The sequence below is a fragment of the Malaclemys terrapin genome, chromosome 9 (assembly GCF_027887155.1).
Source record: "Malaclemys terrapin pileata isolate rMalTer1 chromosome 9, rMalTer1.hap1, whole genome shotgun sequence".
In the NCBI taxonomy this organism is placed as follows: domain Eukaryota; kingdom Metazoa; phylum Chordata; order Testudines; family Emydidae; genus Malaclemys; species Malaclemys terrapin.
Genome location: NC_071513.1, coordinates 49,974,359 through 49,996,952, shown reverse-complemented (window position 1 = coordinate 49,996,952; position 22,594 = coordinate 49,974,359). Strand labels below are relative to the sequence as shown.

Here is a 22,594-nt window from a genome sequence, read left to right as displayed (position 1 = left end):
TCTAGTTCCTTTCATCTCTACTGCTCAGTGCTTCACTTCCTCTCTTTCTCCATTTCCAGCATATATTTATTGAAAGTGTAGCACTGTTTGGGTGTTGCCATGGATGCATGAGGATTTTTGGCATATTAAAATCCTGTTCAGCTAGCTGAGTGTGCTGGTTGCCCTTGTCTAGGCCTCTATTGCCCTGTGTGCAGAGGTAATATTGTTGGGAAGGGTTGTTTACCTGCTGTGCCTGGTCCAAAGGCTTCTTAATATGCCCAGTTGGTTTAATTATTAAACATCAACTGAGGCACTCATTGAGGACCAGCTGCAAGAACCCAGTGAGGAAATGGGAAAATGCAGCTGTCCTGACTTCAGATAAAATCTCAGTTGAATTCAAGGTTTAGCTAGGGAGTGGTCCCTCATTGACGTGTTTGTAGGTGAGTATGTATCATGTGCTTGTTCTGAGAAGCCATGGGTGTGGAAACCCATACATTGTAATTGCTTGGTTATTTCCCACAAGTCACGCAGGATTTTCCAGAACTTAGACTTGTCTTTAAGAAAGCCCTTCTGATCACAAAGAGCCTTTTACCACTGCAAAGTAATGCAATACCTCTGAGTCTGCAGCTGGGCCGAATGAAATGGCATCAAAGAGTGATGCAGACTTCCCACCCACATTCATAGTAATGAAGTATTAACTCTGAGGCCCAATTATGACCATTTAAATGCCATTATTACTTTGTGGATCATCACATTAGAAGCATCCCAGTTAATGTGCTTATCTAGTGAGGCTGAATGTATTTGTCACATCTGGACATGCCATTCATTTGAAAGGCTGTTCCAGAAGAAACACTCAGCAGTAGCTCAGCTATTTTGTCTCTTTTGATGTATTCAGTTATCTGGGATCCTTGCTGCTGTCCTTCAGAACGGAGTGGCGCTTACCTTGCCAACAGCTAAAGAATGGTGCACTCCACTGGGGTGGTGTAATCAGTATTTCTGAGCAGCTGCTCTTGTGTTATGGTGAAATCTGATAGTAAAATAAACGGGCAAAAGCGAGATAAAACATTCTCCTCTTTCTTAATCTCCCTGCAAAAACCACTGCAGACTTGGGGTGGAGGGATATCCCACTGGATTTCTATTTGCCCTGGTCTTGGGATACCATTCGGCTCAGTTACCACATGCTTACTAGGCTGTAGGAACAGAAGGCTGGATCTGATATTCCAGGGTCTACGTTTCTATATGCATACAGCAAACAATCTCATTGTTATTAAACACTTCTATTCTAGTACTACCTAGAGGCCAGTCAGGTCAGGGCCCCATTGTCCTAGGCACTGTACAGAGGTCCTTTGCGATACGCAGTCCCTCGCGCAAAGAGCTGACAGTTTTTTCAGAGACCCCTTTCTATGCACTTGGAGGGATAAGGTAGCGGTCCCCAAACTTTTAGGGTTGCGCTCCCCCCCCTTGTCCTTGTCCATGCTTACCTGGGGACTGGGAGCGGGGCTGCGGCTTGGGTGTGGACAGGTGTAAGGAGGCCAAGGCTGAGGCCACGGTGTGGGGCCAGGCTGGGAGTGGAGCCCTGGCCAGGGGCCCAGGCTGGGGGCAGAGCTGAGACTGGGGGCGGGGCTGGGAGTGGAACCGTGGCTGGGGCATAGTGGGGGCCAGTAGCTGGGGCTGCGTCCAGGTGTAGAGCTGCAGCTGGGCTGTGGTCGGGGGGCCAAGGCTGGGTGTGGGCTGGGAGCTGGGGCCACAGCTGTGGCTGGGGGTGGGGCTGGGGCAGAGAGGGTCTGGGTGGCACTCCCTCCCTGCCCCTGGGATTGGCTGGGCCCCGGAACATTCCCCACGCCCTCTAGGGGGCATGCCCCACAGTTTGGGGACCACTGGTCTACGATCGTTCTTCATTTCACTTTGGCATGGGGTGGTACCATGGTAAGCCTGTGTGCGGGAAGATATCCTGTCATATATCTGGCAGTCTATTATGGACCTTGAGGATGCCTTGCAATGAAGATGAGCTCTCTCAAAGAAGTGTAGTGGGAGTCAGTGTGGTGACAATGACCCTGTTTTAGATTAGTGTGTCCTGTGGGTGGCTTATGGTTTGACCCTTTCACCTTGTCTCTGTCTTCCGGTTAGCACTCCAGGGTGGACCCAGAAGAGCTGTTCACCAAGCTGGAGAGGATTGGTAAAGGCTCGTTTGGCGAGGTGTACAAAGGAATCGACAACCGCACCAAGGAAGTGGTTGCCATCAAGATAATTGACCTGGAGGAGGCGGAGGATGAAATTGAGGACATCCAACAGGAGATCACTGTGCTCAGTCAGTGTGACAGCCCCTACATAACCCGCTACTATGGGTCCTACCTGAAGGTAGTCAAAGCTGCTACGGGAGAGAGCCTCCCTAGTACTCTAGCTCATAAGTCTATGGATGGGGATGATATCCTAGAACTGCAGGAAGCAGGCTGGGGCTTGTGACTAACAGCTGCAGGATGGGTGTCCAGCAGTGGGCTGCACTGTCAGCAAAGAACATCGTAACTGCAGCAAGGGTGTAATGGCAATTTCCATTGCGTTTACCAGCCCTGTTATGGATCTTGGCAGTTGCAGAACACACTGTAGTGATCTCCATATACACAATTCACCCAAAGAAGCGGGGTCTCTGCTAGAACGAGAATGCTCCATCGTAGGCCTGGTCCACACTAACCCCCCACTTCGGACTAAGGTACGCAAATTCAGTTAACATAGCTGAATTCAAAGTACCTTAGTCCGAACTTACCGCAGGTCCAGACGTGGCAGGGAGGCTCTCCCGTCGATGCCGCGTACTCTTCTTGCCGAGCTGGAGTACCGGCGTCGACGGCGAGCACTTCCGGGATCGATTTATCGCGTCTAGACCAGACGCGATAAATCGATCCCAGAACATCGATTGCCTGCTGCCGGACCCGGAGGTAAGTGTAGACGTACCCAAAGAGGCCCCCAAATAGATTTCCTATAAAGGAAGTAGCTCCCACACAGCCCCCACCCATCTTCTCCTAGGCCAGGGGTGAGCAAACTTTTTGGCCCGAGGGCCACATCGGGGTTGTGCAACTGTATGAAGGGCTGGGTAGGGAAGGCTGTGCCTCCCCAAACAGCCTGGCTCCCAACCCCTATCTTCCCGCTTCCACTTCCTGCCCCCTGACTGCCCCCCTCAGAACACCCATCCAACCCCTCCTGCTCCTTGTCCCCTGACCGCCCCTCCCGGGACCCCTGGCCCCCTATCCAACCCCCCTGCTACCTGTCCCCTGACTGCCCTGACCCCTATCCACACCCGCGCCACCTGACAGCCCCCTGAGATCCCACCCCCTTATCCAACGCCCCCTGTCCCCTGCCTGCCCTCCCGAACCTTGTTCACATCCCCGCCCCCTGACAGGCCTCCCGGGACTCCCACTCCCAACCCCCCCTGTTCCCCATCCCCTGACCGCCCCCACCCGAACCTCCACTGCATCCAACCGCCCTCTCCTCCCTGACTGCCCCCCAAAACCGCCCGCTCCCTTAAGCAACCCCTCCGCTCCCCGCCCCCTTACCAGCAGCAGGAGCTCGCAGCCGCAACACCCTGCCAGAGACAGCTGTGCTCCCCACGCTGCCCAGTGGGAGCGGCGGGCCAGAGCGCGGCCCGTGTGACTGCAGGGGATGGGGACAGCAGGGGAGGAGCCGGGGACGAGGCTCCCTGGCCGGGAGCTCAGGGGCTGGGCAGGACGGTTGCCTTTACACTCATAAAGTGCTGTCTGGCTTTCCTCTCTGGTTTGCCCCTGGCATTGTGTATCAGTGTTTAGCAAGCTGAAGGCCTGAGACTTTGATTTTACAGCTCCGTGATAGTCTGTGCTCCATCTTTTTTTCCAACCCCATTCCCTTCCTTCTGGGAGTTGCTCATAACACAACAACAGGCACCTTCAGGAATACTGAGTTGTGCAGAACCAGGTTATTCTCAGGGTTTGAGACCCTAACTCGGGTTCCTTGTAGAGGCTACCGTGGCAGTCTCAGAAAGCACCACTTCTAGTGGAGCCCAGGCTGCCTCCACTCTTCTCTGCATGAATCCCCTGCATGGCAGTGTGAAGTGGCAGCCCAGCCCTGGTCTCAGCACACCTACCAATTACCTTGGCCTGTCTGAATAAAGGCTGTCAATCGCACTGAACGCTGCCAGTAGGATTGGGTGTTTAAATGGTTTGAGGCTGCCAGACACTCAGCTTCTCACTTAAACCAGTCTGTAATACTGTAAGGGATGAACAGTGAGGTATTGCTATTACTATTGATGTATATGATGGTAGCATCTAAGAACTGTTAAGGATCAGGGCCCTGTTGTGCTAGACACTGTACAGACATGACGGAGAAAACACTCCCTACCCCAGAGTGCTCCCACGCTAGGGGTTGTACAGAATACAACAAGTCAGTGAAACAAAGAGTGCATGAGGACAGGGAGATTGAGGGAACAATGAAATAGACGAAGTGTAACACTTGGAAACAATGTTGGGGTGAGTAGGAGACTATGTCTGTTGGGGGAGCAATAATGGGGACAGGAGCTTTTTATCTCAGCTGCCATTAGTGCTATCTGGTGGCTGTTTGGAGACGTATCTAAGATGAGTTGATAGTCTAGTGAAAAACTGTGGATGCTGCTTAACCACCGTCCCTGTTGGCAGTCTCATTACTGAGGCCAACGACAGAAAAACTACCCTCCTTCCCTTAGAGGGGTTGCTTCTAGGACCAGCTGGAGATACGTCGATAGAGGCACATGTGGAAGATTGCATGGCCGCTGTCTGTGAATAATTTCTGTCTCCAAGAAGCCAGACTAAGCACTAAATTCACATAGAAAAAAATAAAGATTGAAAGGGAAGTGCGTGATGGGATCCCTCCCAGGGTCTAATTTCCATGAAGCAGTACTGTGTCAGTGAGGGATGAATGGAAGCTCGCCTTGCTTGGTCCTAGTCTGGCAGTGGAGGTTGAGTGCCTGTTTGGTCTACTGAGTGAAGAGCTGTGCACAAGTTTCATGGCTGGTGGGGCAGGGCCTGATTGAGGTTTGATTTTTGTTTTAATCTTAACACACTGCCCAGTGCTCACCCAAACATGTTTTCCTGCCTCACTTGCAGAGTACCAAGCTGTGGATAATCATGGAGTACTTGGGTGGAGGCTCAGCACTGGATTTGGTAAGTAGCTTGGTCAGGCCTAATCTATTAACATATGGACACATGTGGTCCACAAACAGAGGCTGGAACCTTAGTTTGTGAAACAACCATAAAATTGGTGTTTATTAGCCCCACTAAGCTTTATTCAGAGCCACATGCCCAAGGAGTAGACAACGCAGAGCAGGCATGCTGGCTACAAAGCCCGTTTTATGCCAGGATGGAGAAATCATTTGCTCTGTGACTCTCTGGGAAGTCTGTACCTGCCTATCTAAGCACCACTGTACAACACACCGTGCTACTCTGTTCTTGAGATAACCTGTCACCTACAATCAGTGGTGGGTTGTCCTGTTTGAATGACACTATATTCATGCTATACCAGATGCTAAAGAATAGAGATGCAGAACACATAGGGGTCTCAACTTTGCTGTGTCACACTCCTGCACCTCCATTGATTTACTGCACGTATAAGTGGGACAATGGAAGGACTGGGATAACTCATTTTTCTTGCACGTGTTGGTAACTCCTTTAGTGTGCCCTAACTAAAATGGGCTGATTCAAACACTCCACAGGCAGTCCTCAGTCACACTTAACAGATGTTTATATACCAGCTGTGATACACAATTGATTAAATAGAATGAATCTAAACTTTGGGGTGTTCCTGGCCTATCTGTCTGTGAAGAGTGGGTGGGGTGATGGAATTCCAGTGTCAAAGCTTGTTCTTCTATGTAAAAAGGCATGCCTGGTCTGTAGCACCCCTGTCTGGCCAAGTGTGGCTGAACCATACTCTGCCTTAGTTTCCTTTCTTGAACTCCTTACAAACTCCATACAGGAGTTCCATTAATACCCTGGTTTATTATCATAAACTGTGCTAATCAAAATAAAGTTCTCACAGACTCAATAACTTCCTTCTCAGCCCTATCTAGGTGGAATCTTGTTGTCCCCTGGAGTCTGCTCTCTGACTGTCTCTTACAGAGCTTTTCAGGCTTCTCTCCTTACCTGCCTGGGTTGAGAGAGGGCAGTGGATAGCCCTGAAATATTAAGACTCTATTGCAGCTTCCAGGAGCCTTCTAAGTCTTTGCATCTTCACTCTGTCTTCCCCCGAGCACATCCTGTTTGCCTCTTTTTAAAGCCCAGTTGCCTTCTCTTAAATCAATTGGGCAGCAGCTATTCAGACAGAGGTGCACTGGACCATGCTCCCTCTTAAAGGAACAGTCACACTGTGACACTCACCTTAACAGAGAATTCTTTGAGTTCTCAGCCTTTCCAGTGTGATAACTAATGCCCTGAGCCTGCAGTGAGGACAATGCTGTTGGACCCTACTGACTTCAGGGGGGCATTTGCACAGAGTTCATTGCAGGGTCAGGGCCTCAGTTACGCTGAAAAGGCTGAGAACTCAGCTAGAATGGAACAGAGAGTCCTGTGGCCCCTTTAAGACTAACAGATGTATTGGAGCATAAGCTTTCGTGGGTGAGTGCCCACTTCATCAGATGCTCCAATGCATCTGTTAGTGTTAAAGGTGCCACAGGACTCTCTGTTGCTTTAACAGATCCAGTATAACACGGCTATCCCTCTGATACTCAGCTAGGATGGGGTCTTATCATCTCACCTTGTCTCCAGATAGTCAGAAGCGCCTCTCTTGCTGTTGTACCAGTTAAAATGCTGCCCGCTTGCACACATGTGCCCAGAGCCTTGGACAGATTGGATCTGTATATTTCTGTGTGTGTAATGTATTCCCAGCCTAAAGCAGATGAGTGTGGCAAACCTTGGTTTTGGTTCTTGTATTTGATTGGGGTGTGTGTGCGGGGGGGTATAAAACACAGCAGTAAACTTCCTAATTGGCATGTCTGCCAGCAGGTGTCTGACACTGCTATGGAGGAGATTTTGTATTACAAACTGAGGTCAGGAAATGTGGAACCTGTTAGGAATCACTCTAGTGGTGCGTAAATGTCTGTCATAAAAGTTGTGTAGGAAATTTCAGATCATTTCCCCTCGCTGGTGGTCCTCCTACTACTTATTTTTCCCTCTGTCATTCTCTCACCTCTTCGCTTCTATTTAATGCCTATGTTCCTTCTTTTCTTCCTTCCAAATTCGCTCTCATTCACTCCTCTCCCCACTTTTCTTCCATGTTTAGTTAAAACCAGGACCCTTGGAAGAGACCTACATTGCCACTATCCTGCGGGAAATCCTCAAGGGCTTAGATTACCTGCACTCTGAGAGGAAGATCCACAGGGACATCAAAGGTCAGGCTTGGAGAACATAGCCCCTTTGCTCATAGTGATGATCCCACCAGCCCTTAGATAAACCTAGAGAAGCAAACTGAGGGTGCAACCAGAATTGCTTTGTAATCCACTACATTTGTTATCAGTAGTTTGTTCCTGAGATCATAAACGTCATATTCTTGCAGATGAGGATGAGTTGCTGCCTATATCTTGGGGTAGGGTGGAGTGTCAGCAACACCAGTCTGGCACCTGTGGTTTGGGTGAGGACATGGAACAAGGGGAGATGAGTTGCCAGAGAGAGGTGAGTTAGCAGAATTGCTCAACTGCCTGCTGACTATTATTGGTTAGTGTTGGAGCTTCTGTTTCTGTATGTAAGACCCTGAGTAGTCTAAGCACTGATCATTATGGACACAACTTGTCTGTGGCTCTGTTGTGGCTGGAAACTTTTTCAGAATGTGTGACTGGAGCTGCCCCACTGAGAGCTCTGAAGCCTGCATGACAAGAGCACAGCAGTGCTAGAAACAGAAGGGCTGCTGCCATTATTTTCTCCTGCTTCTCATCTTACAGCATCCAAGTGTACTAGACACCATGCAGTACAGAGACAAGGTCCCTGCCCCAAAAAGCTTAGCTGGACTACTTCCCTCCATTGCATCATGCTTGAGATTAAATATATGGAGCTATACCTATCTCATAGAACTGGAAGGGACCCTGAAAGTTCGAGTCCAGCCCCCTGCCTTCACTAGCAGGACCAAGTATTGATTTTGCCACAGATCCCTAAGTGGCACCCTCAAGGATTGAACTCGCAACCCTGGGTTTAGCAGGCCAATGCTCCCCCCACTGAGCTATCCCTCCCCAAAGTGAGCTATTCCTCCCCAAACAGTTGTGGAGGCATGGGGCAGGACGGATATGGTGATCTCAATAAGAGTATCTGATTGTGCAGAGAGGGTGAGAGCATTGAATATTAAAAGAACTGACCTACTTGCAAGTTGTGGGAAGGGACATGAATGAGGAAGATAGCAACTTGGGGAGCCAGTTCTGGGAAGGTGTTTCATGCACAGGGAAAGTTTGACAAAGATACTGAGGTGATTGTGTCACTGTGTGTACACCTTCTAACTATGTTGGTACACAAGATGTCTAGATTGCTATTACTGGCACCTAGTGTGTCCTTTCTACGAGCAGCTGCAGAGGGGGACAGCAGAGATGTGAGCTTCCTCACACCACTTGCATACCAAACAAACATACAGGGTCTCTTTTGGAAAGAGACGTCCCAGAATCCTGAGTGACACTCTCTAGATGAACTGAGTGAGTGGAAGTAATATAAGTTCTAAGGCCAGGACTGCCCACAGTGGCTGGTGATGTTTGGGGGCCCAACTTGAGATGGGCTTAATATTCAACCCGTGCTGTGCACCCACCCACTGAAAATCAGGCCCTTTCAGGATATCTCAAGATGGGTCTCCAGTGACTCTTCGTGAGGCTCTGTGCTCTGTGAAGGGCCTCCTTCAGCCTCCAGAAATTCCTGCAAAACTAGTCATGGAGCTGCCAGATAAATGTTCCCCTTCTTCCCCTGAATGCATGAACCTGCTTCGAGTTGCTTGAGATACTGAATCTGGAAATCAAAGCTGGAGTTCTCTCTCAAAAACCTGAGCCACTAGATTCTCTGTTGATTACAGGAGTTTCTGGAACCATTTGACTTACTCTTGTTTGTGTGAACAGCTGCCAACGTGCTGCTATCGGAACAAGGGGATGTGAAACTGGCTGACTTTGGTGTGGCTGGACAGCTGACGGACACCCAGATCAAGAGAAATACGTTTGTTGGGACTCCCTTCTGGATGGCACCAGAGGTCATCAAACAGTCTGCCTATGACTTTAAGGTGAGTTGGTGGGGTAGAAGAAGGGCTCTTACACTTTATTGCTGCATTACTTAGGTAATACTACATGCTTATGTTAACATTAGGATGAACATAAAGATTGGAGCCTCAAGAGAGTGGGCTCATCATATGAGGGATTGGGATCTGCTGGGGAAGCCTGTGACTAAATGATCGTAGAGACTAAATACCCCATAGACCTCAGGTGATGCTGGTCCCTTCAGTGAAGTGAATGTTGCATGCACCTTCTGCTAGCCGCCAAGTGCATAGCATGACACTTCTCACTCCTCTGAAGTCACTCTTCTCATTCCTCTCTCAGGCAGATATCTGGTCCCTTGGAATCACAGCCATTGAACTTGCAAAGGGAGAGCCCCCGAATTCTGACCTGCATCCTATGAGGGTGCTTTTTCTGATCCCCAAAAACAGCCCTCCAACATTGGAGGGACATCACAGCAAGCCCTTCAAAGAATTTGTAGAAGCCTGTCTCAACAAGGACCCTAGATTTGTAAGTATCATTTCCTTCCTCTCGCTGCAGATAGAATGGAATGTCTGGGACATAGAACTCCAGAGTCCAAAGGTGCCCAGAAATTCTCAGCAGAAAGGCGTGTTAGTGCTATGCTCTTGGAGAAAAATTAGCAGCATATTGCAAAATGAAAAAGCAGGCATGGCAGAAATAAAAGACAAAGCTTTTGGGTGTTAGTCATGGCTCTTGCAGATCTTGGCTATTGCTAGGTTTAGCACACTCTCTGTTTCCTGATTTGCCACAGAGGCCAACTGCTAAAGAGTTGCTAAAGCACAAGTTCATCACACGCTATACCAAGAAAACCTCATTCCTCATGGAGTTGATTGACCGATTCAAGCGCTGGAAGTCAGAGGGCCATGGGGAGGACTCCAGCTCTGGTGATTCTGACATGTGCGTATGCCACCTGCCTTGGTACTTGTCTCCATACCCTGCTGTGGCCTATCCTCCCAAATCCTATTCACTACCACTTCAGAGTACAGAGTCCCAATTAAGTTGGGAAGAGGGAGGGAGGGTCCATGAGCCAGGTTGGTGTGACTGTTCCCCATCTTCTTCTGTGTAGTGAACATCTGATAGATGTTCAAGCCCTGGTTAGGGGAGCAAAGTATAGATGTCTGAATAAATAGTATTGCCGTTCTCTTTGCATTTGGTCCCTCCTCATATGCTACTGTGGAGCCTTTGCTCAGTTTTGGATCAATGTAGGTGAGGAGCCAAAAGTATTGGCTGGAGACAGGAAATGTTTTATGAGCTAAGTACTCTAGGACTTGGATCCAGGTCCCAAAATGTGTAATGCTAGTGGGTTAACCCACTGTGCCACCTAACCCATAGAGCACTCCTTGAAGTGTCTTCTACCTTCTTTATCTCTAACAGGCATTCGGCTAAATACATTACCTGGCTTCAGAGGAGCCTTCATGGAGGATAGGTCCACCAATGGTTACTAGCCAGGATGGGCAGGGCTGGTGTCCCTAGCCTCTGTTTGCCAGAAGCTGGGAATGGGTGACAGGGCATGGATCACTTGATGATTACCTTTTCTGCCCATTCCCTCTGGGGCATCTGGCATTGGCGACTGTCGGAAGACAGGATACTGGGCTAGATGGACTTTTGGTCTGACCCAGTATGGCTGTTATGTTCAGAGTATGTAGCTCTGAGACCATATTGCAGTAGCTGGATGTGGTCTTGCTACCTGTAGCCAAACTGGTATAAGGAGGTCAAGATGCTTAACAGTGACAAGTGGATTTTTATTTTTTGGGATGGCCAATTTCAGGCCCTTTAAAGGGGCCTGACTCTTCTGAATTGGGTGGTTAGAACTTAATGAAAATCAAACCCTATTAGGGCCTCAAACTGGGCATCTAGAATTGCTAGTTACTCTTGAATCTTTACTATAGGTCTCTGTCAGGCCAGATTTATGTCTTTGGTTCATGCAGGGATCTGGGAATTAAAATAATTGAAATGGTAGTTAGCCTGGCTCTATGCAATGAGCTGTATGGACCAGAGAGTCTGATAATCTGAAGGTGTTTCAGTTTGGATGAAATCAGATTTTCTAGACTGACTTGAATTAAATTTCCCCAGTGCACCTAGAGTGGCAGCAATTGTTCTGCCCCATCGCAAAATGCCCACAGCCCTCGGGTGAAAGGGTAATTATGGCTGGCTGTAATGCATCATCTGGGAATATAAGGGCTCAGAAATGGAAAGGTTCATGTCCTGTGTGTGTGATATATTGTGCAGGCTGTATGTCTAACTCCTCCTTCTGTTTCTAGTGATGGAGATACAGAAGATGGAGACCAGGGTCCAATCTGGACGTTCCCACCAACTATTCGACCCAGTTCCCTTAAACTGCACAAAGGAATAGCTCTCCATGGCTCTCAGAAGGTCAGTCTGCTGACCTTGTCATCAAAAAACAGGGTGACCAGGAAATGAGTGGGGCCTAGGAGCAGGGAAAGCCGCCTTTCCCGTGCACTCGTATGACATTCTCTGTCCTTAACTTTCTAATATTGCCTCCGGCCTGGCACCTGAGCATGGTGTGGGCAGCATTATAGGGTTGCGTCTTCCATGCCCCCAGGATGCTGACAGTTAATGCTTATTCTCTGAGGATGGGAGTAGGAGTCACCCCAGTAGGAGTCAGCACTAGCCTTTCTACCCAACCAGTTTCATTCCTCCAGTTGTATAGAAGAGTAGCTAATGTTGATCTTTGATAGGAGATGTGTTTCAGACACAGGGGAAGTGGCAGACTGAAGCACCTTTGTGGGCTGGGGTGCACCCTTCCATGGGTATGTCTGCTACATGTATTCATCCTCTCTCCGTATTTTGCTTTCCAGTCTGCTGAGCCCATCAAGCGGCAGCCCCGATCACAGTGTCTCTCCACGCTTGTCCACCCAGTCTTCGGGGAGGTGAGAAGGCCATTTTCTTTGTTAGTGATGGCTGCAGGTAAAGGGGAAGCAGCTGGGTGGTTGTTCGAGAAACATGTAAATGGCAGGGATTCTTGAGGGCGAAGAGGAGCAGGCTGCCTGGCAGGGCCCGGGGGGTAGTGAAACATCTCTGTCTTAGTTCAGAAAAGCCAACTCTGTATGTACTGCTTAAAAGAGCTATCTCCAAAATACCTGTCCTGTCTAAACCTACCCTGGGCAGGAGTACAGTGCTGCCTACAGTTTCTTGCCCTTGTTTTTTCAGCTCTTCCCTCTTCTATGTGAGCCTCATGAGCCTAGGTTACGGAATGCCTGCCCTTCTCTCTGCATCATTCTCTCTTATTGCCTGGTAGCCTGGCCTTCCTCAAGTTCCTCTCCCAATACAGCTTCCCTCACATTACTAGTGCTAGGAGAATGCCTGATTTCAGCAGCCCCCTCACCTGTGTGAGGCTAGGACATGAGCTGCTTGGGCAGAGCAGGAATCAGGGTTTGCCAACACTGGGCAACTTTATTTATTTGTTACTCTGTTTAAATCCCCTGCCTAATGCCATCTGCACCCACTTTGTCTTCCCCTGCTACATGCTGCTGCCCACAGCAGGTCATCAAAACGGCATTTTTCCAGTGAGAGAAGTTAGATCTAGAACTGGACTTCTGAGAGTTCTGGACCTTCCTTCCATCTATCCCAAGTTTTGTCCTGGTTCTTTAATAGGTGGGCCTGGCTGTGATTAGCAGAGGAAGTGCTAAGGAATTAGCCACCATGCAAGCGATGGAGTTGGGGGGAGGTGCAGAGGACCTGAAGTAACTGGAAAACCTAAACTTGTCCTAATTGCTGCAATGTTGGTGCCTTTTAGAGCTGCTATTTGATTAACATTATGCATGTAACTGGTGTGAGACAGGAGAGTCAAGGTCGGGTCTACATATCTCCTGTGCTTCTATGGCCCACCCCTAATATCTTAGCACTGTGAAATCCCCGTGAGAGTCACACCCTTCAGCAAGTGCTTTCAGATTCAGGTGTCTGAAGGCAGGCATCTGAGGGAAAGTGGCCTGATTTTCAGAGGTGTTGAGCACCAGCAATTCCCACTGGCTTCTATAGGAGAGGGTTCTTCAGGCACCCACACTTGAAAATAATGTCCCCAAAGCCTCTAGGCCAGTGTCAAGTAGACTTGCCTCAAAAAGCAGCCTTCCTGTCACAGCTTCCATCCCTATGTGACTGGGATAAAGCCTCGGGCTGGGGGCACCGGTAAGTGTGTTTGAATAGATTGTGCACATTTTCAAAACTTGTTTTATTTCTTACCCTTGTGGAAAAGGCCTCTAGAACCTAACAGGGATGAGTCAGTGTGATTCTGCAAACCTATAAAATTTAATGACCTACAGCCTTTCGAGGTTTTTTTAACTAGCCTATAGAAAGTTCTCTATTAAATTTCATAGATTTGAAGAATCACTGTCTTCAACCCTGTTAAGTTCCAGAAGTCTCTTCCATTTGGCTTGCGTTTTATAGGGTAACTTTTAGAACACATTTACAAAATGCACAAAATATTTAAGGCACTTTCCCTTCCTTAGCTTGAAAAACCAAACTAGCTCCCATCACAGACCACTGAACAAGGTGGGTGATGTAATATCTTTATTGGACCAACTTCTGTTGGTGAAAGAAACAAGCTTTTGAGCTACAGAGCTCTATATAGGTCTGGCTGAACAGTTGGTCATTAGATGTTAGTAGCTTGTGGGTTTTCTACCCACTTTGGCATGTGCTTAGCAAAGGAAAGGCATCATCCTACTGTCCTTCCCCTGAGACCCTGCACTTGAGTTCTTTCATCAAGTGGAGGTGAAAGTAGATCCTTGGGTGAGATTGTGAATGACCTTTCAGTCCAGCAGTTCTCAGTGCACTGAGTGCTGCTTGTCTGTCATTTCCCAACCTTGGTTGCTGCGTATAAATAAATAGTGAAGTACGAGGGTTGCGGTGACATCTGAGGCTTTTTTTGTGTGTGAAATGGCAGTTCACTCATTGAGGAAAGGCAGATGTGTCTTGTTAAATGAAGGTTTCAGAGTAGCAGCCGTGTTAGAACAGGAGTACTTGTGGCACCTTAGAGACTAACAAATTTATTAGAGCATAAACTTTTGTGGGCTACATCCGAAGAAGTGGGCTGTAGCCCACGAAAGCTTATGCTCTAATAAATTTGTTAGTCTCTAAGGTGCCACAAGTACTCCTGTTCTTTTTGTTAAATAAAGTTAGTTTTCCTCCAGCAGGGGGACTGTGAGCACAGAGATGGTCCCAGCTCCAGATTAGCGTTAAGATTTGCCTTGACCTGCTTTCTGTCTTTGTGAGAGGGGAACGTGAACTCAAAAAATTAGGTTGATCCTACGATTACATGCAAGGAACTATGAGGACAAGTTAAAGCCACTTAATCAGCATTGTCGAGATGAAGGTAGTTAAGGTTTTTAACTGACCTAGACGGTGGTTAGTTGGCGTAGATATTGCAGTGCGAAGAGGAGCTTCTGCTTTCAGCTTTGCTTTTTGTTTCGTGGAATGTACTATGGGAAAGGCACAGAGTTCAGGCTGATTGTGCAGGGTACTCTTGCAGGCTGGACTTGCATAAAGTTACCCAAATGAAGGGGGAAAGAGGCTACAGCAGACAAGCTATTCATGGCCTGGAAAATCTGTGTTATGTCATAAGCAGCGAATAGGTTGTCCTGTTCTGTCTTGATATAGCAATGGTGCTAGGCCTGGAGTTTCCTAATGCTGAATGTTCTGCTCTTTGTGTACTTTAAATAAATGACTGCACCATGCAACTTGCATGAGCTAATGAAAGATAGAACAAAGAGTTCTCATGTAAGATAAAATTCCCCCCTATGCAGAAGCTAGGACAAGGCCTATGGTCCACTCTTGAGCATTTAAATGGCACACAGGCCTTATGCTCCCAATACTTCTGTTAGTCTTAACGGTGCCACAGGACCTTCTGTTGCTTTTTACAGATTCAGACTAACACGGCTACCCCTCTGATACTTGCACTGCTATGTGGTTCCTGGTCTTTGGACCTCAGGGCTGTCAGTCCAGCGAACTTAATTTGTGTGTGGGAAAACTTGGCAGGGTGTTTGATTTGTTAAAGGCTTGGCTGTGACTTTCTCGCTATGTGAGGTGGGAAGCTAAGTAGCACGTGGAGGAGTGTGTTCAGAAAGTGTGTGAAAACTCACTCTGCTTGGTCTGCCCTTATTCCTATGCAGAGAGGAGAAAGCCCTGGGGTGCGAGGCTTGTAGGAACCTACATGTTAGTTGCCTAGGTCCCCCAACAAAACCACATTGAAAAAGAAGACTCCTTAATATTCATTCTACGCTGATCTGCTTGGTGAATGCTTTCAGATGTCACAAGCTGTTAACACAGTGTTTCTGGCTTTCAGCTAAAAGACAAGCACAAGCAGACTGGAGGGAATGTGGGAGCTATGGAGGAGCTGGAGAATGCCTTTAGCTTGGCTGAGGAGTCCTGCCCAGGCATTTCTGACAAACTGATAGCACACATGGTGGACCGGGTACAAAGGTAAAAACACTCTCTGACATGTGGGATGGGGATTAGGGGCATGCGTTGAAAATTCAGTGGTTCAGATGTGTTATGGTAAAATCACAGGGCAAGTATAGAAAAATAGAAAGGAGCATAAACGCTGCCAAATTAAGTGCAAGAATGTAGTAAGAAAAGCCAAAGAGGAGTTTGAAGAACGGCTAGCCAAAAACTCAAAAGGTAATAACAAAATGTTTTTTAAGTACATCAGAAGCAGGAAGCCTGCTAAACAACCAGTGGGGCCCCTTGATGATCGAGATACAAAAGGAGCACTTAAAGATGATAAAGTCATTGCGGAGAAACTAAATGGATTCTTTGCTTCAGTCTTCATGGCTGAGGATGTTAGGGAGATTCCCAAACCTGAGCCGGCTTTTGTAGGTGACAAATATGAGGAACTGTCACAGATTGAAGTGTCACTAGAGGAGGTTTTGGAATTAATTGATAAACTTAACATTAACAAATCACCAGGACCAGATGACATTCACCCAAGAGTTCTGAAAGAACTCAAATGTGAAGTTGCGGAACTGTTAACTAAGGTTTGTAACCTGTCCTTTAAATCGGCTTCTGTACCCAATGACTGGAAGTATTTGTAACGCCAATATTTAAAAAGGGCTCTAGAGGTGATCCCGGCAATTACAGACCGGTAAGTCTAACGTCGGTACCAGGCGAATTAGTCGAAACAATAGTTAAGAATAAAATTGTCAGACACATAGAAAACATAAACTGTTGAGCAATAATCAACATGGTTTCTGTAGGGAAATCGTGTCATACTAATCTATTAGAGTTCTTTTGAAGGGGTCAACAAACATGTGGACAAGGGGGATCCAGTGGACATAGTGTACTTAGATTACCAGAAAGCCTTTGACAAGGTCGCTCACCAAAGGCTCTTATGTAAATGAAGCTGTCATGGGATAAAAGGGAAGGTCCTTTCATGGATTGAGAACTGGTTAAAAGACTGGGAACAAAGGGTAGGAATTAATGGTAAATTCTCAGAATGGAGAGGGGTAACTAGTGGTGTTCCCCAAGGGTCAGTCCTTGGACCAATCCTATTCAACTTATTTATAAATGATCTGGAGAAAGGGGTAAACAGCAAGGTGGCAAAGTTTGCAGATGATACTAAACTGCTCAAGATAGTTAAGACCAAAGCAGACTATGACAAACTTCAAAAAGATCTCACAAAACTAAGTGATTGGGCAACAAAATAGCAAATGAAATTTAATGTGGATAAATGTAAAGTAATGCACATTGGAAAAAATAACCCCAACTATACATACAATATGATGGGGGCTAATTTAGCTACAAGAAGTCAGGAAAAAGATCTTGGAGTCATCGTGGATAATTCTCTGAAGATGTCCACGCAGTGTGCAGAGGCGGTCAAAAAAGCAAACAGGATGTTAGGGATCATTAAAAAGGGGATAGAGAATAAGACTGAGAATATATTATTGCCCATATATAAATCAATGGTACGCCCACATCTCGAATACTGCATACAGATGTGGTCTCCTCATCTAAAAAAAGATATACTGGCACTAGAAAAGGTTCAGAAAAGGGCAACTAAAATGATTAGGGGTTTGGAACAGGTACTATATGAGGAGAGATTAAAGAGGCTAGGACTCTTCAGCTTGGAAAAGAGGAGACTAAGGAGGGATATGATAGAGGTATATAAAATCATGAGTGATGTGGAGAAAGTGGATAAGGAAAAGTTATTTACTTATTCCCATAATACAAGAACTAGGGGTCACCAAATGAAATTAATAGGCAGCAGGTTTAAAACAAATACAAGGAAGTTCTTCTTCACACAGTGCAGTGTCAACTTGTGGAACTCCTTACCTGAGGAGGTTGTGAAGGCTAGGACTATAACAGCGTTTAAAAGAGAACTGGATAAATTCATGGTGGTTAAGTCCATTAATGGCGATTAGCCACGATGGGTGCGGAATGGTGTCCCTAGCCTCTGTTTGTCAGAGGATGGAGATGGATGGCAGGAGAGAGATCACTTGATCATTGCCTGTTAGGTCCACTCCCTCTGGGGCACCTGGCATTGGTCACTGTCGGTAGACAAGATACTGGGCTAGATGGACCTTTGGTCTGACCCGGTACGGCCGTTCTTATGGATTTGTCATTCAAGAGCCAAAACATCCAAGAAGCGTGTGTGTTGACTGAAGCAAACCTTGAGATGTCTAAGACACTACTTTGAATCATTCTCCATTATGATGTGTTGTCATGCTGAATATAGCTGTGCAGAGCATATGGCTAGTGTCCTGAGCATCAAGCGATACTTTCAGCCACTTTCTGCTCTGATGCATGATGTGTCATGGGTTGTTACTAGCCCCGCTAGTGCGACTGTGTACCAAATCATTCATTTACACTTCAGAGCACTACCATCCTCTCAAAATCTGTTTTCAAGAACTGTTGGCGCTCAAACACATGTGAGCCGTGAAAGCTAACTGCAGCTTGCTAGGACTAACCAGGGGAGCTATGGATGGAGTGTAGTTGTAGTCGTGTTGGTCTGAGGAGATTAGAGTTGAGTTATGTTAGTTTCAGAGGAATGTAGGGAAGGGGATGCACCTTGTCTTGGTTTTACATACACCATGGCAGCTGAAGGGGAATAAGACAAAAGTAACAAACAGTGGAAATCGCAGATCTTCTGTATGCATTTGGATGTTCTGTTGTATTTGCAAAGATTTAAAACTGCTTGTAGTATTTTGGCTGTATTGCTGAGTATTTTTATCCTTTTGATCTGCTTATACACAAAGAAATGTTTAATTACACGTCACATTTCTTAAAACTCTGCTAGATTTTTAAGTAGAACTCCGTAAGCAGATGAGGCATAACTTCCTTCACGTCGTTTTGGAGATTCTGCTGTTGGCAAAAAACTGAGTGCTGATTTTGCTTTCCATTAATATTTTGAGACAAGAAACTAACCCCCTGCATCCTCCTAAATAACGACCCAACATATGCTTGGTTTCTTTTGACTCTTTAGGTAAAGAATAACTATGGGGTTGTCTCCCTTTTGATAGTCCTATAAACCTTTGAATGTATTCTTTGAAAAGTAAGCCCAGACAAAGTTTCTCTCTCCTGTTAAGGTGTAGATGCCATGCTGTTTTATTTCAGGCTTGTTAGCTTGTATGTTAATGTACTAGCATTGTATCTGCCTGACCATCAGGCTGATCAGACAAGTAAACACCCATTCTTTTGTCTAGGGTAAACTGGGCTTGTGCATTGCTTGCCAAACACATTTGAAGAACATAATTCTAGCACATATTTATAACTTTTTGTGCATAAGTCTAGTGAGTATGTCTGGCCTGACATTAGTTGCTGACACAGAATAATGAATCACCAGGGTATGTGTGTGTCGTAAGAGGAACTAAATAATAAGAATAGTTTTTAATGTGACAGGTTCTTGTTTTGCTTGTGCCATTTCCTTTAATATATAGACATGGTTCTTTTTTGCGTTTTTTAATTTGGGAATCGTAATATCAGTTTTTGAGGGCTGAGAAAATAATAGCTTAAGCTGTCTCTTGTGATCGTGCTGCTAGTTCCTTTTTTACTGACAGATTGAAGTTGAAACTAATTCTAATTTAGAGAGAGTGAGAGAACCCTTGATGTCCTTTACTATTAAATCCATTAAAGTTTATAAGTAATAGGGTTTCAGGTTCTTAAAACCTATTATTATATTGGGCAGCATTGATAACTAACCTGAACCGCATAATACAAACCATAGAATTTAATCCAGTGACGCCTATAACAAGCCCATTATACACCTGAGCCAGAAAATCTTTTACAAAGTCACAAAATTTTCAGTCTGTCTTAACTGGCAGACAAGCCAACTGGCTGCAGTACTACTATCTAGGACAGTGGTTCCCAAACGTTAACAGCTCGTGAATCCCTTTCACTAAAATATCAAATCTCGTGAACCCCCTCCTAAAAATGAATATTTCCATGGATTTTCTCCCTTACATGAGCATAAATTATAGAAGCCGTGATCTTGGAAATAACTTGGTTTTTTTATGACACGCTTATTACACACTAGTTATTATTACAGTATTATTTATCATTACATTATAAACCTTATTACATTATGAAAACAGCAACACACTTCCAAGATTTCATTTTTGTAGCTCATATCACTTTGATTAAGCCTCCTACATGTTTCATCAAGGAGTACCAGACGTGAAACAGCATGAAGGTATTTAAGAAGCCAACTCAAATAGAAAGTTCCTCCAACAAGCATTCGGGTCTTGAGCAGTCCAGGCAAACAACGCACAACTACAACAAAGCTTAAAGTTATTGTGCCAGGAAGACATGGTTACGGGGCTTGGGCTGCCGGCCCCCACGGATGGCTCCGTCCGCCATTACAGAATTTTTTTCTGAGAACCCCCTGATATATTTCACGAACCCCGGTTTGGGAACCACTAATCTAGGATGAAGTCAATTCTAGGATGAAGGGATTCTTTCTAGCAGCAGCCTAGGTATGGTGGGACTGGGCTGTATATGAACCAAGAAATGTCATCACTTTTGAATACTGATTAATTTTCTAGAGGCTAGGAGAACTTCCTGTAGCTAAGTTGTGACACTCCTACCCCACTTAAGCATTCCCCTTGCAGTTGGGTAATGTTCTGAGTTGCTTGCTTACTCAAACCACATGGCAGAAAATGCCCTCCTGTACTGTTATCTAATCATCACCTTTTTCAAGGGCTTTGCTTTTATTTTTTGCCTAGCTAGACAACTGCCATTGCTTTGTCAGTCTATCAAATGAAACTCAGGGGTGTGCAGTATGCCTCTTCTATCATTGTCCATCATAGTCTCTGGTGGGTGGGGGAGGTTCTAACCCCCCAGTGTGTCATTCAAATGGATGAGTGCAGGCAATGTCACCTGTCTGTCCTTTTCCCTCCTTTTTCCCCAGGTTTTCACACAGCCGGAACCACCTGACTTCAGCCCGCTGACCAGTACAGTCGTTGCTGCTCTTTAGGGGGGAGGGAGGATTTTCCCAACTTCATAAGAACTACATCTCTAATCCAGACCACCATCATCTGCTGTTGGATGTAACAGTGTGACTCCAGGACATTTCAGAGCCTTCATCTATACATGTTTCCATGACAACCAAGGGTGGGGTTCACAATGCAAGTACAATTTAGACCTTTTGCAGAGCCCAAGGAGGGGCGGTCTAATTGTTTTTACACTGTTCTCAATGGAGTTTTTAATTGTTCTCCCTGTGGACGTATCCATTTTTTTGATTCTGAGCTTGTTAAAAGGTAAAATCCCAGCTGGTGGAGCAAGAAGGAAGTTCTCCTGTACTCAGATGTTTCAAAAGGGAAGTATGATGGGTTCAGCCTTCTCCTCTTCCCCAAGGAAGTGTAGGTGAGTGGTAATGCACAAGGAGTACAGATGGCTCCAGGCTTTCCATACACTACAGCATTGTAGTGGAGTCAGAGTGGCATTCTGGCCCCACAAGGATTTTTTCAACTCCTTCATACACTAGTAGAACAAAGGCTTTAAATAGTAGTAGTGAAAATAAGTTTGCTGCTGTCCTCCCTACTTTTCATTCAAGAGTAGCTGCGTTGTTTTGTCACTTTCACAGGATGGGTTTGCTGACTGTTCTGCCAGCAGGTTTGGGGATATCACTATTTGAACAGGCCTTAGCTTTACTACACTAGAGCAAAGTTTGTCTCACTTCCATAGAGCAGCAGCGCCAAGGCAGCTGCATTTGGTCTAAAACTCTCTCAAGTGGGGTTAGGAGTTGCTTATGCTTCCTGCTGCTTCTGACCAGCAGACATACCAGATGCGTTGGCTTGTGGCAGACTGAACACCATGACTCTCCTAGGGTGAGACAGACTAAACACTAAGATTAAAGTGCATTAGAAAAGGGACCTTTGTCACTCAAAGATGTTTAAAAGGTGAGTCTGAAATTCTTTAAAATGATTCTCAATTGAAGAAAATTCAGCTTTTCCTTTACCTATTAAATGGCTGATATCATTGCTCCTTGGTGGCTATATCCCAAATGCTGTGCTTGGGATACCAAAGTCAATTTCTCCCCTACTTTACTTTCATGAACCATTTCTTAAAACTGTCCCCTAAACAACTTGAAGCCAACACAGTCTCAGCCAGAAGTACAGTCCACATAATGAGCTGCATCTCTCATTATCAACGTATTAGCTGCCCTTCAGTAAAGCAGACACTTTCAAGGTATTCCTGCGGAGCAACTTCACCTAGTTTTGCTTTCTTGACAATGCTAGTTTAGTCAGGAATTTCAGTTCTCCATTTTATGTCATAATTTGTATACAAGATACTCTAAGGATCTGGAAGAAAACCAGGATTGTAAAGAGACAGGGTTGAAATTTTGAAAGCTGGGTGCCTAAAGCCAAGCAGCTAAATCTCATATTCACATAAGTGATGTGACTTCAGGTAGCTCCTACAGTGCCTCTAAAAGTTAGACCACTTAATTAACAGTTAAATGTGGATTGTGTTTCCTACCTTCAGCTGTGCAGGTTTCAGAATGTTGGGCCTGGAGTCTCTCTACAACGAGAGCACATGAGCCCCATCACTTAGTCTTATGCTAAAGTGAACTGTAAACAGTCTTTACTGCTCCTCTATGACGTATAAATACAGGCTCAATGTGTTAACACTGCTTGTCTTGTAGAAAATAGCTGCTATTGTCATCTCTTGCTAGAGCTCAGTTGTGGAGCAGAGTTTATTTTATGTACAGAGGTAGCCATGGAGCCTGTATTTATGCACAATGACAAGTAAAGGGAACACTCAGCTAGGCAAAAGGGAAAGTCTCCTGCTGCTTTTAACTTTATTCTGTTCATGATGGTAGCATATTGTGTTAATAAGGTACCTTGTATTATCCTTCACATGCACTTCAGTGTCATGAGTAAAGATGATTTTTAAGGAAACAATCCCCATAAATTTCCTCCAATATTCTAA

At 45.9% G+C, this 22,594-nt stretch overlaps 1 protein-coding gene across 4 annotated transcripts in view; it reads left to right on the top strand.

Moving 5' to 3' along the window:
- STK25 (serine/threonine kinase 25) overlaps positions 1–22,594 on the top strand; it is a 194,798-nt gene extending 172,204 nt beyond the window's left edge. For all 4 annotated transcript variants that reach the window (XM_054039890.1, XM_054039893.1, XM_054039891.1 and 1 more), the window contains 10 exons: positions 2,107–2,337; positions 5,082–5,138; positions 7,249–7,357; positions 9,050–9,207; positions 9,521–9,706; positions 9,969–10,114; positions 11,479–11,590; positions 12,037–12,108; positions 15,516–15,652; positions 20,574–22,594. In XM_054039890.1, the coding sequence (XP_053895865.1) occupies positions 2,107–2,337; positions 5,082–5,138; positions 7,249–7,357; positions 9,050–9,207; positions 9,521–9,706; positions 9,969–10,114; positions 11,479–11,590; positions 12,037–12,108; positions 15,516–15,652; positions 20,574–20,613 (1,248 nt within the window). In that variant the 3' untranslated portion in view covers positions 20,614–22,594. The remainder of the gene's footprint in view (positions 1–2,106; positions 2,338–5,081; positions 5,139–7,248; positions 7,358–9,049; positions 9,208–9,520; positions 9,707–9,968; positions 10,115–11,478; positions 11,591–12,036; positions 12,109–15,515; positions 15,653–20,573) is intronic.